Raw genomic sequence first — 18,525 nt, 5'->3', positions numbered from 1 at the left:
GGAAAGAGGGCAAGATATATGCACTATTTCAGGAACTCTCATTTTAAGAAAATTATTCTCTCATGAGAGAAGCTTCTGTCAGTTTGGCTAATTGTATTACAAACTGGACACCAGGAGTTAGAATAAATCATCCCATGACTAATTCTTTTAAAAAAATCGTATTTTGTTGTTGTGCGTAGAAAAAAAAAAGATCCTAGATCATATACAGTAAGAACCTATCTAAGGAGATTTTTCATATTTGGTAGCTGATCTAAGAGCTTAATAGGAAGAGCAAAGACATGTATAGTAAAATCAGCATTTTAAAGACACGCTCTTCCAGTAAAGGAAATTTTACTGTATTTCTCAAAAATTATTATGAAAACTAATGATCTGAAGGACCTTTAACTAAAGAAAAAGGGAAAATATGCCAGGTCAGTGTTCATCTATAAAGACAATCAGACAGCCCCATAGAGTTCCCTAGGAGGTCCTCTATGCGAGAAATCTCGGTAGTGCCGCTGTGTCCTCAGCGGGGAATTGGTTTCAGGAAAAGGCTACTGTTTTGCCTCTGCAGGCATGTGGCCATTTGGTCATCAGTACTGAATTCTATGCTGAGACAACTGCTTCCACATTTCGTGGCATTCTGTGTGTCTGCTGCTACAGGGAATTGCAGGGAGCAGATCAATGTGACTACACAGTCCTTTGGTATCAGACACTGAGCCCTATGGTGCCCAAGAGAAAGCTGAGCTGTGTCTGAATGAGGTTGTGGTGATTTTCAGTGCCTCTAAAACATCCCTATCCAGTCAGGCCCCCCATTCATCCTTCGTGAGCCCCATAGAGCAAGTACATCACAAGCTTGAATTTCTTGAAATAACAAAAGCCATGGACCAGCTCCATTCTATGACAGCTTTGTTCCTTGCTTCGTGGTTTTCAACCGTACCTGTTAGATTGTACTGGAACTGGAAGCAATTTTCATTGAGGAGGCAGGGCCGCACCTGTGAGTCTTCAGCGCACGTCCTTGAGCTCAGTGAGGGCCTCAGCAGATGGCGTGTTCTTCTCTGCGTTGTGTGTGGATCACACGACTATGAAAATCAAAGAGCAGGCAGAGTTAGAAAGGACCCCGTGTTTGTTGATAAATTCTATGTGCTTATCTGTATACACGGAGACACACGTACAGCAGCCACAGGGTAGAGACTGTTGAGAGTATGAAACAGAATATTTAGAAAATAAAACCATTATGGGGTTCAATGTAAATAGTTTTGGGGGCTTTCACCTGACAGCTCTTTCTTGTTCTACATTACGATGAAGCCTACATTTCTATCTCCCATGTATAGTTAGGCACATGAGACTATTTTCATCCATTAAACACTCTCTAAAATTCGTCTGCCATGTAGCAAGAGACGAATGCATTTTGATGTTTCAATGGATGAAGAAAAGGAAGATAATGTCCCTTGTGCCCTCAGATAGTCTAGCCCAATAGAAATAATCAGACAGAACATTTTAATGAGAAAATCATTTAAAGAAAAACAGAGAGAGGGAATTATGAAATCAATATTGCCGATATACCAAAACTTTCCTCTTATTTGGGAGGCCCTCTGATCCACAGATGAGCCACTGCATGCTGTTGCCCTTTCAGCAAAATAAATGTACAAATACGAACTTCAAAGATCTCCTGCAAAAATCAAAATCTACCCAGGGGTCTCACATGTTGCCTTATAGCCTCAACTCATATGACATTCTTGAGCCAGGTAAAGCTACCTGCTACCTGTCATCCATCTGCTCTACTCACAGAGGACCTTATGAAGTTCCCCGCTACTGGAATAATCTCCCTTCACGTGTCCTAAATCCTATACTTCTTCTTCTTTAGAACACTAACCAAGGCTTCATCGTTGACAGTCTTTCTCTTAAGAATGACAGATTCTTCTCTTCCTTCCTAAGCAACCCATGCTGAAGAGCACAGGCTTTGATTCTAAACATATACATATATGTTCCACCTGCCCTTATATGATCATTCTTTGTTTCTTTATTACTCCGTCTCCTTTTCTTTATAAACTCTTTGAAGGCATGATGGATCTTGATTTCTACTTCCCATATCACTTCCTGAAAATCTTGGTATACATTTTACCCACAGTGGTTGTTCAATAAACACCATTAAATATGGTCACGACAACATAATTCCAGACCCAGAAACCTCGGGCACATAGATGTTTAAGCCACAGGAAAAAGAAAAGTCTCTGAAGTGATGTCATCAAATCATCATTTCCATATTTGGGATGTTTTGTTTATTTTTTTATTCCTTTACCTTTTCAGATATTGTAGCAAGAACAACCTGTAAACTTAATCTTGGCTGTTAATCAAAATGATAATGTTGGATGGCACTGAAATATGCAGAAAAATGCCACAAAAGTCTCTTCTAATTTTAAATGTTTAGAGCCATTGAAACACATTTACTATCCATGTGGCTTTATAGTTGAATCATCTGTCAATATTTTTAAAGTCATTTTATGTTTTAATTGTATCAAATTGTCTCTAGATGATCAAGAAGAGCCATTGAAATCAGGTAATTATTCTGAATTATCTGAAAAGGAATCCCATGCTAAATGCTTACAAATAATTTCTTATTAGTTCACCAATTTGTTTGTTCTCATGGGAAGGAATAATAACTTAAATGATTTACCAATGAAAGAAAATAAAAGATACTCCTGATTAGTGTTCTACTACTTTTCTACCTTATAAAAATCAATTAATGTTTGAACCAAAGGAGCATGTGTAAGGATTATGAACCTGCTTAGTCTAAACCATCAAATAAAGCAAAAGAGGAAATAACACACACAAACATGAACACACAATTGAAATTACTATGTAACCTTGAACAATTCACTTATATATTCTGTATCTTAGTTCTTCATCTAGACCTGGGTGAGAAAGGGGTTTGAAGAAGACAGGGGCATAATTTTATAGTCTTTAAGAATACCTTCCCTCGGACCTCATATGCTTATCAGTCTCTAAGTCCACTGGATATGCTTTTAAGATGATACCCTCTCTCTGCCTGTCATTCATAGCCATGTAGACTTTAATTATCACTTTCTAGAAATTAATATATTGAAAACCAACACTGCAGCTAACTGTCTTACTAACGCTATCCATAGAAACAGGCAAAGAAGAGGTGCAGATGACTGAAATCCACAAACACAATCCAACCTAATCTCAGGTGATATTTGTACATTCCACCTTTTAAAATTGCCCTAGTGCTGCTAACAAGTCATAGATTGACTGAGTGTGTCTCCTCACTCCTTTCTCTTCATCAGCTATTTATTGGAAGTTCATAAGATAATGAATAGGTCACTAGGGAGATGAGGGTGGGCTAAGAAAAAAAGAATGACAGAGGAGGCTTACACCCAGATGATTTCTTTATTGGATCAAGACTCTTCAGATATAAACTGGGATCTTTTCTCCCCTAGAGTATTTATACAAAGACACACTGTCAACTTCCTGAATAGAGAAGTGAGAAACTGATGTGTTGATAACTAACCGAAAGTCAACTTTGGACCAGTCTCATTATAAAGGACAAAGTTATATAGCTAAAGTTTATTTGCTAGGGAAGGAGATGACCAATAAGAACCAGTAGAATCTGGTACATCAGCCCCTTTATAAGACTAGATTTTTGAACTCTGAAAACCAGCACTTACCTTAAAGTTCAATCCTTCATTACGACATTGTGCCTTCACACATTTTGTTCTCTCTAACAACAAGGCCTTTACCCCTGGGCCTGACCTAAATATTTGTATTCATCTGTCAAAATTAAATCAGATATTCCCTCTGAGAGCCTCCACTGACTTCCTTGTACTCTTATAAATGGAATCACCACGTGTAGTAAACATTTCCGCTGCACTAGTATTGATATGTGTGTATTCCTTCCCATGGGCTATTTGGAGAGCATGTATCTTAATTTTCTTGGACATTGAGAGCCTTGTTCTGTGTCTGACATACAGTATGTAAATAATAAATATTTGGTGGTGTAGGATAATTTGGTTCTTTCTGGGCGATAAGACCGGATTTTTGTAAGCTGCCATTAGCAGACAAAAGGTCAACCCTTGACTCTGATCACACTGTCTAAATGTAAGGGTTCCCCATAGGTCTCTATGTCTGATAAAATGAGAATATAATATTTTCTCTCCTTCCCATGCTTTTTCTATAAAATCCAAATGGTATTTCCCAGAATAACAGTCTATCATTAAATTATATCAGTAAATGAGGTTTTAATTTACCTATATAAAATAACAATTTAGATGATTTATCTTCAATAAATCCAACTAAGAATGTATAATTTGATATTTTTCTCATAACACTGAACTATTAACAATGACAGTTTAATAAAACCTGGCATAAATCCAGGTACCTGTGAATTGAAGTCACTCTGTAAATTTCTTGTCTTGAGATAAGCATGACTCCCTAAGGCCTGGCTTTGTCAGCACCCATCAGATATTGAAACCCAAGGCCTTTACTCTGTTACAGGGTATCTTTGATAATTCTGAGAGTGTCTCTCCCTCATTTAGCCAATTAGCCCTATTGTCAGTCAGTAGTTCTGCTTTCTGTCTTTCATGAGGCAAAAAAAAAACAAACATTGCAATACTTTGTAAGGAAATTTTTGAATGAAACTAAACCCTGATTCTCAAAGGTTGATAAGAGAAAACCTCTAGGATAGAAAAATTGCCTGAAGAATGTTACTCATGCCTCTCTTGTTTAAAATATTTCTCAGAGATTCTGAGAAACTCATTACAGGCATGAAAACTAAACGTTCTTTGTATATCATAATGCAACAAAGAGAGCAAAGTCAAAACCATACAGACTATATGCTCAGTAAAATGAAGTGACAAGTTGTCTCCACAAACCTCAAACTATGAACGGGGACCAATGACTGAAGTTATGGAACCTGTGTGATATCAGCATCCAGCAGGAGAAAGAAAAAGGTAAAAATGGGGCATCTGACATACCCAAGAATACCAAACTGGAAGACTAAACCTGGGAGTAGGAGATTTTTACATTCTCCAAAAGCAGGTGACTATAAGGGATCTGTGGAGAGATCAGTAGGTGATTATCAGTTTGGGCAAAGTTTCTCCTTACAGTAGTACTTCCACAAGTAAATGAGAAAGGATGAAAGAATTGGAAGGTTGCCATTTTGTGTTTCCTAAATGATAAAGAGTTTAGGCTTTGACCATCAATGATAGCCAAGCACATAAAAAGGGATAACCACACCTTGCATGCCTCCTGAAAAAGAGCACATCTTCTATGAAGGAGTCTCTTGCCAAAGACCCGAATCTGATTAACTTGCTGCATCCAACTTCCAACTTATGGGAAATTCCAGGACAGAGGAACATGTTAAACTTCACCACGGGGATGCAATTTAAGAGACAGACTGGGAAATTCAATAGGAAAGGTGACCTGTTTCCTTACCAATGAATTGCTGGAAGAAAAAAAAGAAAGAAATGGAAGAAGCTAGATTAAAAGAGATTTAAAGACATACATAAAAACAAGCTTGAACTTAATGGCTAGCCCACACAGATTACAGATCAAAAGAAAAAGTAAGAAAAAAGATTATCATAGAAGTCTGTGCAGAGTTGCCTTTTGAGGGAAGTGAGGAGGTTATAAGCTATGAAGCTTTTTGTACGTCACTGGCAAGTTTCTATCTCCTAACCTGGGGGGCTACTTCAAGAGTGTTTACCTGATCATTAAAGTGTACAATTTGTTTTACATGGTTTTCTGTATTTGTGTTAAAATTAATATTTTAAAACATGTAAAATAGTTATCTCTCCTATCATCCGTGGAAATTTTAGGTTTCTTTTCATTATGGGATTTTTTTTTTTTTTTTCTTGCGTTATGCGGGCCTCTCACTGTTGTGGCCTCTCCCATTTGCGGAGCACAGGCTCCGGACGCGCAGGCTCAGCGGCCATGGCTCACGGGCCCAGCCGCTCCGCGGCATGTGGGATCCTCCCGAAACGGGGCACGAACCCGCGTCTCCTGCATCGGCAGGCGGACTCTCAAGCACTGCGCCACCAGGGAAGCCCTCATTATGGGATTTGATAGTCTCCTGATAGCAGTCTTTCCCGAAGTATGTCGTTTTCTACAGTGTGTTAACAGGTGCCGAGAGACAAGAGTTTCACAGTCAAATGCATTTAGGAAATATTGAGCTAAATAGTGCTAAACAAGGATCTTTGTAATAGATCTTTACTATGTTTTTACAGAGTCTTCTATTAAGGCATCAAAAATCTGTTCTCTCCTTTCTTCCAGGGCACGGGAGTAGACCATATATCCCAGCCTTCCTTGCAGGTGGGTGTGACCAGGTAACTGAGTTCTGACAAATGAAAGGTAAGTAGGAGGCTATGTGAGACACCCCACCTCTCACCCTAAAACCTCCCACATGCTTTCCTCCGTGCTTTTCACCCTCTCCAGGGATCTGGAATGGTGATAACTGGAATGGCTTTGAAAGCCAAGCTTGAAGATGGCAGACGCTCCATTAGCCTGGATCCCAGGATGACTGTGTGGGGCAGAGTGTCCTATCCCTACCAGGAAATCCCACCTAGGACTGTTTGCTGGGAGATAAATAAAATTTTATTCCATTTCAACAGTTACAATTTGGGGTTGTTTTGGCAAATAATCTATTATTATACTATATATTGTGATTTTCTCAGAGTCTCAAACTTTTATGTATCCATTTAGCATTCCACATAACACATTTTGGGAAGCATGGACTTGCAGATTTTAAGATATAAATGAACAGGAAATTCTTCATAAATTACAAATTTATTAATTTATTATCTATATGAATCAATTGCTCTCCTTAAGAACTCTTCTAGTAAGGTTTCCTTTCACTATTTTTTTTTTGGCCATGCCATGCAGCTGTGGGATCTTAGTTCCCTGACCAGGGATTGAAGCCGGGCCCTCGGCAGTGAAAGTGCAGAGTCCTAACCACTGGACCCCCAGGGAATTCCCTCCATTTACTTTAAACAAATAGTTTTTGAGAAAACATTAAATGCAAGGCACTGTACCAATGAATAAAACATCATCTCAGGGAGGATTTTCCTTTTATGCTTTGGATTTCCAAGAGATCATGCCTTGTCTCCCCCATAGATTTACATTTTAGAAGAACATTTTAAGGTTTTAGAAGGAAATACAGTTTTTTCATCTTCCCTATAAAACAAAGGTGTTTACTAAATTTGCCTCTGAGGAAGTTAAGTTTAGTTTACTAATTTGTGTCTGTTGTAAGGTAAGGTAGCAGGTGAGATCGATCTAGGTCATCTGAAGAGGTGGTTTTTGCAAACTTCAAGTTATGACAAATTAGTGGGCTGTGAACACACTTTTAATAACTAATAATTTTATAGTGCTTACTATGTGCCGGTCACTGTTCTAAGTTCTCTAACTCATTTCATCCTCATAACAGCCTTGTAAGGTAGGTATATTATTTTCCCCATTTTACTGATAGCACAGAATAGTTTAGTAATTTCATCAATATCACACAGCTAGAAAAGGGAAAAGCCAAGATTTCAACCCCATCAGTCCAATAGTACAGTGCATGTGGACTATGTTCTCAGTTTAGTGGGTAAAAATCAGCACTTTAAAAACAGAGCATAGCATGGAATATGTCTGTCATATACTCAGGGTAAGAATTGTTTCATGAAACTGTTATTTCTGAGATTATATATATATATATATATATATATATATATATATATACACACACACATACACACACACACACACATATACATATCTCCAGAAGTAAGTGATGACATATGTGATCATTTGTGATATAAAATGTATTTCTTACAGTGTGTAATGGTCGAAAATGTTTAAAAGCCACCAATCTGATAAAAAATGCTTATCAAAAGAACTTTTCCATTAAATAGACTGTCATGATCATTACTGCAAAACTGCTTTTTCCATTATGTAGGTATGTGGTTTTTATTTTGCAAGTATAAACTATTACTCTATTTAAGAGGTAGATGTTCATCCTATTTTTCATTCTACAGTATTTCTATCAAAAAACCTCTTTTATTCTTTAAATACCAGGATTAATTTCAGGATAGAACAATTATTAAGTTTGTATCTATAAAACCCACATTTGGGCTTCCCTGGTGGCGCAGTGGTTGGGAGTCCGCCTGCCGATGCAGGGGACACGGGTTCGTGCCCCGGGCCGGGAGGATCCCACGTGCCGCGGAGCGGCTGGGCCCATGAGCCATGGCCGCTGAGCCTGCGCGTCCGGAGCTTGTGCTCCGCAACGGGAGAGGCCACAACAGTGAGAGGTCCATGTACCACACACACACACACACAAACTCAGAAAAAAACAAAAATCAAACAAACAAACAAAACTCAGAAACCACTGTTCCCCATTTAGGCATGAGCTAATACACAGTGATCTTAGCCCTAAGGGGGTTCTCCCACAGTAAGGCACAAAGAACATTCCAGCACCTGTGATTTCACTCCTCTCATCTAACGATCTGGGTATTCTCTTAACCTTAGCCAACCTCTTCTGCAGATAAACCCAGTACTAGAGTAGTGGTTCTCCAAATGTAGTCCCAGTACCGTACCAGCTGCATCAACATCACCTGGGCACTTGTTATAAAGGCAAATTATGGATCCCATCCCAGACCCACTGAATCAAAAACTCTGGGTGGGGGAACCCCCAGCAACACCAGGGGTGGGGTTCAGCAACCTGTGTTTTAAGAAGCCCTCCAGGTGATTCTGATATACTCTGTAGTTTGAAAGCCACTGTCTTTGAACCACTGTTTGAACTTTCTATGTACGATAACAAACTCCTAATTTTCCATACCCCAGCATCTTCCTCTAGTCTTTCCTGTCTTTTTCAATGGCAACTCCAGCCATCCAGAGGCTCAGGTCATAAACTCCGGAGTCAGCTTTGATTCTTATTTACCTTACACCTTGTAACCATACCCTGAGTAAATCCTTTCAGCTCTAACTTCAAAGTAAAATCCATGATCCAGCTGCTTCTCATCCTCTGCACCAATCCTACCCTGGTCAAAGTCACCATCACCTTTCACTTAGATTATAACAATAAGCTCCTATTTGATTCTGCCCTTCCCATTCGATGATTATGTTGAATTATGGCACCAGAATTATCCTTTTAAAATAATGCAAGTTAGATCGCGTAACTCCTCTCCGCCATACTCTTCAGTGATTTCCCAACTTAGCCTGAAAACCAAGTCCTTTTCTCGGGCCTACAAAGTCCTGCCCAGTCTGGTGCAGCACTGCGTGTGAATGCGCATGGCGTTCTATGCTCCCTGTACGTGGCTTCATAAACCACTTCCTAGTTGTTCCTGGACAGCTGCAAGCACTCTTTGTCTCAGGGCTTTTGTTCTTGCTGTTCCCTCTGCCTGCAATGCTCTTCCTCCCACACCTGCATGATTTGCCCCCTTACTTCCTTCAGGCCCCTGTTCAAATGCTCCACTACTTGAGAGGCTTTCTTTGAGCAGAGGCTATATAAAAACATCAGCAACTCTTCCATATCACTCTTTGTTTCCCTATAGATTTTTTCTTCTCCATATCACTTACCACTACCTGATATGCTATATACTAAGTTGGTGTTTTCTGATGTGTTTTGTTTGTTTTTAATTATCTCTCTCCCCTGTATTAGAATGTAAGCTCTGTGAGGCCTGGAACTCCTAGAGGAAAACATAGGCAGAATACTCTTTGACATAAATTGCAGTCATATTTTTTGGATCCATCTCCTTAAATAAAGGAAATAAAAACGAAAATAAACACATGGGACCTGATTAAACTTAAAAGCTTTTGCAGAGCAGAGGAAACTATTGACAAAAAGACAACCTATAAACACATGGGACCTGATTAAACTTAAAAGCTTTTGCAGAGCAGAGGAAACTATTGACAAAATGAAAAGACAACCTACTGAATGGGAGAAAATATTTGCAAATGATATGACCAATAAGGCATTAATATTCAACATATGTAAACAGCTCATACAGTTTAACCTCAAAAAAACAAAAAACAAATACCCAATTAAAAAATGGGCAGAAGAACTGAATAGACATTTTGCCACAGAGGAAATGCAGATGGCCAACAGGCCTATGAAAAGATGCTCAACATGACTAATCATCATGGAAATGCAAATCAAAACCACAAGATATTCTCACTGATTACTGGTATTTCCAGTACCTGGAATATGCCCAGGCCCATGAAAAATACTCAATAAATAGATTTTCACAAACAGTGTATTAGTGAGTGACAACCCACACCTTGCAAGGGCACTCTGGCCTTCTCATTGGCTCAAACAGAAAAAACATTTATCACTTAGTCTCTCCAGGACTTTGGGATATTTAATGAGTCAGATGAAATTAATGAATGTAAGCATTCTGAGTTCTGGAAATTTTGGATTTTGCAAGTGCAGTGTACTCTTATTATTACTGTATTTTGCACAGGTCAAAAGATAGCATACAAAAAGGAATATTTACTATGACATCATAGCAAACATGATCAGAAATTAAAATACTGTAAACTAAAATTACCGGTCAATCAGAAGGGCCACAGGTTAAATTCCTGGGTCCTACAATGATTGGCTCTGTTTCTTCTGGTACTTTACCCTAGATCTGAGGGGTCCAAAAAGATATGCAAACCTATGTATAGCAGAATAGCCTCTTATAGCTTCTGCTTGTCTTTCGAGAGATTAAATGGATAATAACAAAAGAGACTGAGACTATATTCTGGATGTGGCCCTATCCCCAAATAATAGCAAAAGGCAACATTTATAGTATGAAGACATACCTAGCATTGTGGTGAACATTCCGTGAGATTATCTCCTTAAAGCCCTTCAGCCTCCCAATGATCTAGGTGTATTTTGAATATCCTTGTTTTTACAGATGATAACATTGAAGGTCAAAGAATAAAACAACTTTATAGTAGGTGCTCAAATCAGGATTTATATCTGGCAGGGCCCTTTGCCCCTCAGTATCTTCAACTGTTCTGCTTGAAAAGTAGCAGTATTTGTGGACCATGTTGAGGTGGGGACAGTGGGTAGAACAATGCATCACAGTTCCACTGTGATTACTGTGGTTATACGATATGTAGTTGTTGTGACTGCTATTTATTTTAACCTGGAAAACATTTAGTATGGACAATGGTAATGAGAGATGGAAAGGAGAGAGAGAACAGACACAAGGAACTATGGCTTATAAACCAACCAAAAAGCCAGGCAAATCACAGACTGAAGAATGGGAGAGTCAAGCTAAGGTTAGGACAATAAATAAGGCTTCCTGCCTGCCTTTGAGGAGTCTGCGGTTCATGAAAGATGTTCCCAGTCTAGAGGCTGGCTCGTCAGATTTAGGGAGTTAATTGGAAGGAGTGCCAGACAAGTGTCCTAGTATAATGAGACTGACAAGAGCAGGGGCAGAAGCTACGATATCATCAAGATGATATAATGTTCCTGGTAAGGCTTTGCTGGACAATTGCAAAGAGGAAGTTAGGATGACACATAAATATCAGGAGATTTTTGCTTAGCTAAGATGTTTGGGTAAAAATTTTATAATGGTCAGGGACAACCCCACATAGTTCTTTCGGCTGGTATTTTATGACACCAAGGAGTTGTGAAGGTACCTATTTATAATCCAATCAGAGGCCTTGGAACAGATGAGTGATGTATGGCATATCCAATCAGAGAATCCTACTGTCACCTATTTATATTACTGTTGGGGCTTGGGAATGAAGAAAGGAGAATGGCCTAAAGACAAGCAAAAATACTTTCAAAGTCATGAAAGAGAAAGAAAGATGGAAGAGGCTTAAAGAAATATGCTTAGTGAATGCAGTATAGTTTGGAGCCTGTAATGAAAGGAATGTAAATGCTATAGAGGGCATTATTTTGACCACTGAGAACATGGGAGTATGGCCTACAGATAAGCTATAAGTATTGTGTCAATATGGCCTACAGATTAGCTATAAGTATTGTGTCAATAGTCAAGAATTCCTTGACTATTCTGTGATTATGTTAGAAAATATCCTTGTACTTAGGAAATGCATAATGAATTAACAATATTATGGTGTAAAGGGGCATGATGCCTTCCTCATATGCTTAAATGGTTCAGAAATAATAATAGGGTGTGTATGTATGTACACATATACCATTATGTTTTCATGTGTGTAAGTGTAGGGGAGCAGAGAGAGTTAATAAAGCTTAGGTGGCTGACTTAAAGATTGAGGTTATGAATTTTTTGTAAATTTGAAATACTTCTAAATAATTTTTGTTCAGTAAGAGAACTATAAATGACACTGGCACACCAATGTTCAGGAGACACTAATGAATGTCATAAATGAAGCTCAATTCATAGCCATCTCTGTGGCACCCAGAGGATCCTAGGTGGCAACTCCTATTTGAATTGAGGGCAGATTAACTCCTAATCTCAATCTCAATCACTCTCCCTCTCCTTGCTTTCCTTCTCTCCTCCTTCTTCCTTTTAAAAAAATTTTCCATGTGATGCTTACCTCTCTTTCTTTACTCTAAACCCCAACCATTCAAGGACCAAATAAAAAGACAAGCCAGACTAAGCAATAAACTGCACTGGGGCTCCTGGCCTATAATGGGCCCCAGGATGCCATCTGGAATGAGAATCCCAGGATAAAAGGTTTGGTTTCTGTCAGCAGTGTAGGAGTGCCGGACCCCTCTTTTGACCCCACAAAGACTGAATGAAAGTCAATTCTTGATATTTTTGTGCCCCATTCCATTTCCAGTCCCCACCATACACCAAAGAAAAGGGGTCCATCATTGCATCAATAGAATGTGTCCGGGATCTCATTCTCCACTTTTGCCTTTCCTCTCCCACTGAAGAGTACTGGGCCCCTTGCCTCTCAGAAGTGTCTTATCCTCTGGTAGCCAAAGTCATTTGACCTGCTAGAGGAAGAAGTGTTATTAAGTTCTGTACACGGGGCTAACAACATAGAGGGCGCCCGCACGGCACTCTGATCTGGGTTCATTCCTTCTAGTCATACCATTGCTCTAGGCTCTCACTCACACTGAATCTTTTCTTCCTTTTTTCCCCTCCTTCCCCATCACTCCTCTCCTCTCCTCTCCTTTGTCTAACTAAACCTTACCCATCTCTGAGGTTTCCTAAGAATGTTCTCTCCCTGGAAAACTTCCCTGATCCTTCCAGAGGTTAGAAAATGTGCCAACATATGCTCTCATTACACCCTTTGCTTTTTCCCTATTAACAGCTTCTACTCCGTTGAAATGGATTAGGAATTTTCTGCATTTCCCCATTAGACTGGAGGCTCCGTGAGGACACGGAATCTTCACTGCCACAGTCCCAATGCTTAATATAGCATTTATCACAGAGGAGGCACTTAATATTGGTATTCACATAATACTTATAATTTATTTTTGTACTTATATGCTAGACACTGTGCTAAATGATTTACACATATCAGTCACCACTCTAACTTCTGAGATGTGCACTACTATTCCAACTATTTAACTTCCTGAGGTTAAATAACTTGCCTGAAGTGCCAGTACTAAGAAGGGAAACAAGGAGGAAAGAAAATACAGTGCATTGGGGATGTTTCTAAATCTCAGACTTATTTCCTACAATTGTTTTTTTTTTTTTTTTTTTTTTTTTTCAATCCCGTCTTCTCTCCATTTTCTTTCTTGTTATCTTTCATTGCTTGCTGAACTCCTGGGCGGTAGGGAACCTGGGCCTCACTGCTCAGGCGGTGGTACCTGCTGCGCAACAGGCTCCGGACGCGCAGGCTCAGCGGCCATGGCTCACGGGCCCAGCCGCTCCGCGGCATGTGGGATCTTCCTGGACCGGGGCACGAACCCGTGTCCTCTGCATCGGCAGGCGGACTCTCAACCACTGCGCCACCCGGGAAGCCCCCCCACAATCGTTACTCAGCATTGCTATGTACCTAATGCTTGCCTTTCAACATGGAAGTGAGGATCTCAAAAATAAGACATGCAACCAAATTGCATTTTATCTGGGCATTTCCTGGAATGGGGGAAAAATCTGCGGGAGGAGACTATCGTCTCCATAAAATCTGTAATTATAAACTAATTTTAAGGTTAAAAACGCCTATAGTATTTCTACCTGCAAGTACTATTATTTTCCTCTATTACTACCATGTAGCGAATATAGTATTTTAAAACTTAAAAAAAAAAAAACCCTGCAAATATGAAAACCTAAGGAATACTAATAGGATATGATGAATCTAATATAGTCAAACACATTACATCCTTCTTTAAGAAACCATAGTTCACTTGAAATTATTCATAGGGATTTTTCAAGGTAATACGTATATTGTAACCAAAATGGAAAGGAAGTTAAGACTTGGAGAGGAACACATACATTTTAAAAAGCTGAAGTGTGTACAAAAATCAGCAAGAGAGCTCTCTGTCCATTAAGACCCATCAGACATACCACTGAATGGAGAGGTTCCCTGGCAATCAATGCTGTAGTGCACCATAGGAGAAATTATTTTTTCACATTTTTTTTTTCCCATGTAACCAACCTGGGGGATTGCAACGATGCAAAGGAGGACTTGTAGGATAACCCTCTGGTTCTATAAACACATGTTTAAAATTCAAAGTGAAAACCTGACCTTTTCTTCTTGGACATGAAACATACATTTGGGATGGAATAGAAATCACAAGTAAAATGGAATACAGATCACAAACCTGAGTTCAAAACCATTAATACATAGTAGTTTCATAGGAAAGTTAATAAAAGCCATCATAATAATAAAATATCATTGACAGTGAAGACAGATCTCACATAGATCAAAGAGGAATTGAGTCATTTCAGAAAATTAAATTTTATATTTCACTATTTTAAAAAGTTGAAATAGTTGCTCTTTTCATACTTTTTAAAGAAAACTTTGTACCTACTTTCAGAAAGCTATGAGCAATTACAAATATTTATTATAAGTGAATTTGGACTCTGCCACTGATGTTTTTTTTTTTTTTTTTTGCGGGACGCGGGCCTCTCCCATTGCGGAGCACAGGCTCCGGACGCGCAGGCTCAGCGGCCATGGCTCACGGGCCCAGCCGCTCTGCGGCATGTGGGATCTTCCCGGACCGGGGCACGAACCCACGTCCCCTGCATCGGCAGGCGGACTCTCAACCACTGCGCCACCAGGGAAGCCCGGCCACTGATGTTTTTAAACATTACTAATGCTTTTAAATATTACTAATTTTTGATGTACTTGTAATGCCAATAAAATCATATTTGATACTCCAGAAAGCAGTTATTATACACACTTCTACAGACTAGTAAACAGGGCTTCAAAGAGTGTCAGCAGCCTGTCAAAGTGACACAACATAAAAAGCAGAACAGAAATCAGAATCTCAATATCCCCTCTTTGCTATCTTCCTGAATGTCAAGAAGTGCATCAAGTACTTTTTAAAAAAATTTGCTAACACCAACATATTCATTTATTAAACAAATTATTTTCATCAAGTACTATCTTTATATGCCTGCTTTATGAACAATGTTTTACCAATATTCATTCAATACCAAGAAGACTAATATTATTATTCTAACAGTGGCTAATTAGTCGTCATTTCCCCGTTTTAAATTATATGGGTGACTAAAATCCTCCAAGTATACTTCAATGATCTGGATGCTGCTATATCAAAACTATCCTATAAAGAAAGAGATTTTTCAGAACCTATGTTAGCACATGGTGATTATGAAGCAGGCACTGGCAGAAGTCAATTTCCTTAAAAACCTGAAGTCATTGCCTCCATAAATAAATAAATGTCATTTTCCTGTGTCTTTGTTTCTTCACTCATTGATTTACCCTATGTGTAATTCACAATGAAGTCAGGACAGTGAAATGAGATAAGATTGAGAGCACTTTGAAGAACAAAAAGCATTCTACAAATACAAAGTAGCGCTGTCCACACTGCAACTGGGGGGCACTCAAGTGAGGGAGGAGCTCATTCTGGGCTGTGCCGAGAGACAGCAGTTCAGCAAAGCATCATCTAAATGAAAACCAAGAGCTAGCAAGCTCCAACTCATCACCAATTACCTGAAGGTTGGAGCCACTCAATCAAGTGCCAACAGAAACAAATTGAAAATTGGTGGAGCACAAAACAGATGGCCATCAGACAGACCCTGGAATGTGAGTTAGTGAGCATGAGAAGGGCTGATGTCCACTGAAGCAGTGTCGTTGGGGAGGGTAGACGCACATATGTGGTGTGGCACTAACAGGCCCATTGCAAGGAATCTCTCTACTCCCTATTGCCACAGACTCAGAAATAAGCAATACTTTTTTTAAAAAACATTTTTATTAGAGTATAATTGCTTTACAATGGTGTGTTAGTTTCTGCTTTATAACAAAGTGAATCAGTTATACATATACATATGTTCCCATATCTCTTCCCTCTTGCGTCTCCCTCCCTCCCACCCTCCCTATCCCACCCCTCCAGGCAGTCACAAAGCACTGAGCTGATCTCCCTGTGCTATGCGGCTGCTTCCCACTAGCTGTCTGTTTTACATTTGGTAGTGTATATATGTCCATGCCTCTCTCTCACTTTGTCACAGCTTACCCTTCCCCCTCCCCATATCCTCAAGTCCATGCTCTAGTAGGTCTTTGTCTTTATTCCCGTCTTACCCCTAGGTTCTTCATGACCTTTTTTTTTTTTTTTTTCTTAGATTCCATATATATGTGTTAGCATACAGTAACTGAAACCATTTCCACTAAGATCAGGAACAAGACAAGGTTGCCCACTCTCACCACTCTTATTCAACATAGTTTTGGAAGTTTTAGCCACAGCAATCAGAGAAGAAAAAGAAATAAAAGGAATCCAAATCGGAAAAGAAGAAGTAAAGGTGTCACTGTTTGCAGATGACATGATACTATACATAGAGGATCCTAAAGATGCTACCAGAAAACTACTAGAGCTAATCAATGAATGTGGTAAAGTAGCAGGATACAAAATTAATGCACAGAAATCTCTGGCATCCTTATACACTAGTGATGAAAAATCTGAAAGTGAAATCAAGAAAACACTCCCATTTACCACTGCAACAAAAAGAATAAAATATCTAGGAATAAACCTACCTAAGGAGACAAAAGGCCTGTATGCAGAAAATTATAAGACACTGATGAAAGAAATTAAAAATTATACAAACAGATGGAGAGATATACCATGTTCTTGGATTGGAAAAATCAACATTGTGACAATGACTCTCTACCCAAAGCAATCTACAGATTCAATGCAATCCCTATCAAACTACCACTGGCATTTTTCACAGAACTAGAACAAAAAATTTCACAATTTGTATGGAAACACAAAAGACCCCGAATAGCCAAAGCAATCTTGAGAACGAAAAACGGAGCTGGGGGAATCAGGCTCCCTGACTTCAGACTAAACTACAAAGCTACAGTCATCAAGACAGTATGGTACTGGCACAAAAACAGAAATATAGATCAATGGAACAGGACAGAAAGCCCAGAGATAAACCCACGCACATATGGTCACCTTATCTTTGATAAAGGAGGCAAGAATATACAGTGGAGAAAAGACAGCCTCTTCAATAAGTGGTGCTGGGAAAACTGGACACTTACATTTAAAAGTATGAAATTAGAACACTCCCTAACACCATACAAAAAAATAAACTCAAAATGGATTAAAGACCTAAATGTAAGGCCAGACACTACCAAACTCTTAGAGGAAAACATAGGCAGAAAACTCTATGACATAAATCACAGCAAGATACTTTTTGACCCACCTCCTAGAGAAATGGAAATAAAAACAGAAAGAAATAAGCAATACTTTTAAAGGATAATTTGAAGTGTATTCCATCAAGAAGCCTGGCGTGCTCTCTTAGCCTGGAGGCCCAATGCAACCAGAAAGAGGCAAAGGAAAGCAACAGAGGTAAACGTGGGAGGGAGCAGATCACTGCAAGTTTGGAAACTCAAGCGCGTTAACGGAGGCACAGTTTCAGAGCACTCTACTGAACAGACATGATGAATTTTCATAAGAATAGAAGAGCTTACCACAGTTATGAACAAATAGGTCAAGATGAAAGAACGCAGATGCTGGCTTTTGAATTAGGCTCAATTTCAAATTTGGACTCTGCAACCTCAGGTATTATGAGTACAATTAGTTATTCTACTTCTGTATCTTTCACTTTCCTCCCTAATAAAAGGAGGCTATATTATGAGTATTAAATGATATAATGCATACCAAATGCCTAGCACAGAGAAACACTTTTTTTTTTCGCCCTTATTTACAAGAGTGGTTCCAAGGATATAACTGAAATCAGTGGTCTATATAGTTTCCAAAGCTGAATGCCCATTTTACTTCTGATGTGTCCTAAATTCTAACAAATTGATGGCGTTCAGAGGAGACAAAATGTGTCTGCTTTGGTTCCTATATGATAATGTGGGGGGGTGGGAGGGAGGGGGACGAAGGAGGTGGAGGGAGGAGAAGAAGAAAGGAGAGAAGAGAGAACACAAAGGAAGCTTAAAGGCTTTGGAAAATGGTTACCCCCTGTGACTACAAGCCTACAGAGAATTCCCGAGTCTTCC

General features: G+C 39.2%; 1 protein-coding gene across 1 annotated transcript in view; it reads right to left on the bottom strand.

Moving 5' to 3' along the window:
• THSD7B (thrombospondin type 1 domain containing 7B) overlaps positions 1-18,525 on the bottom strand; it is a 701,170-nt gene that overhangs the window by 43,546 nt on the left and 639,099 nt on the right. Inside the window, exon 18 of the mRNA XM_007456952.1 lies at positions 917-1,058. Coding sequence (XP_007457014.1) covers positions 917-1,058 — 142 coding nt within the window. The remainder of the gene's footprint in view (positions 1-916; positions 1,059-18,525) is intronic.

The sequence above is a fragment of the Lipotes vexillifer genome, unplaced genomic scaffold (assembly GCF_000442215.2).
Source record: "Lipotes vexillifer unplaced genomic scaffold, Lipotes_vexillifer_v1.1 scaffold1211, whole genome shotgun sequence".
Classification (NCBI taxonomy): domain Eukaryota; kingdom Metazoa; phylum Chordata; class Mammalia; order Artiodactyla; family Lipotidae; genus Lipotes; species Lipotes vexillifer.
This window is presented reverse-complemented; position numbering and strand designations above follow the sequence as displayed.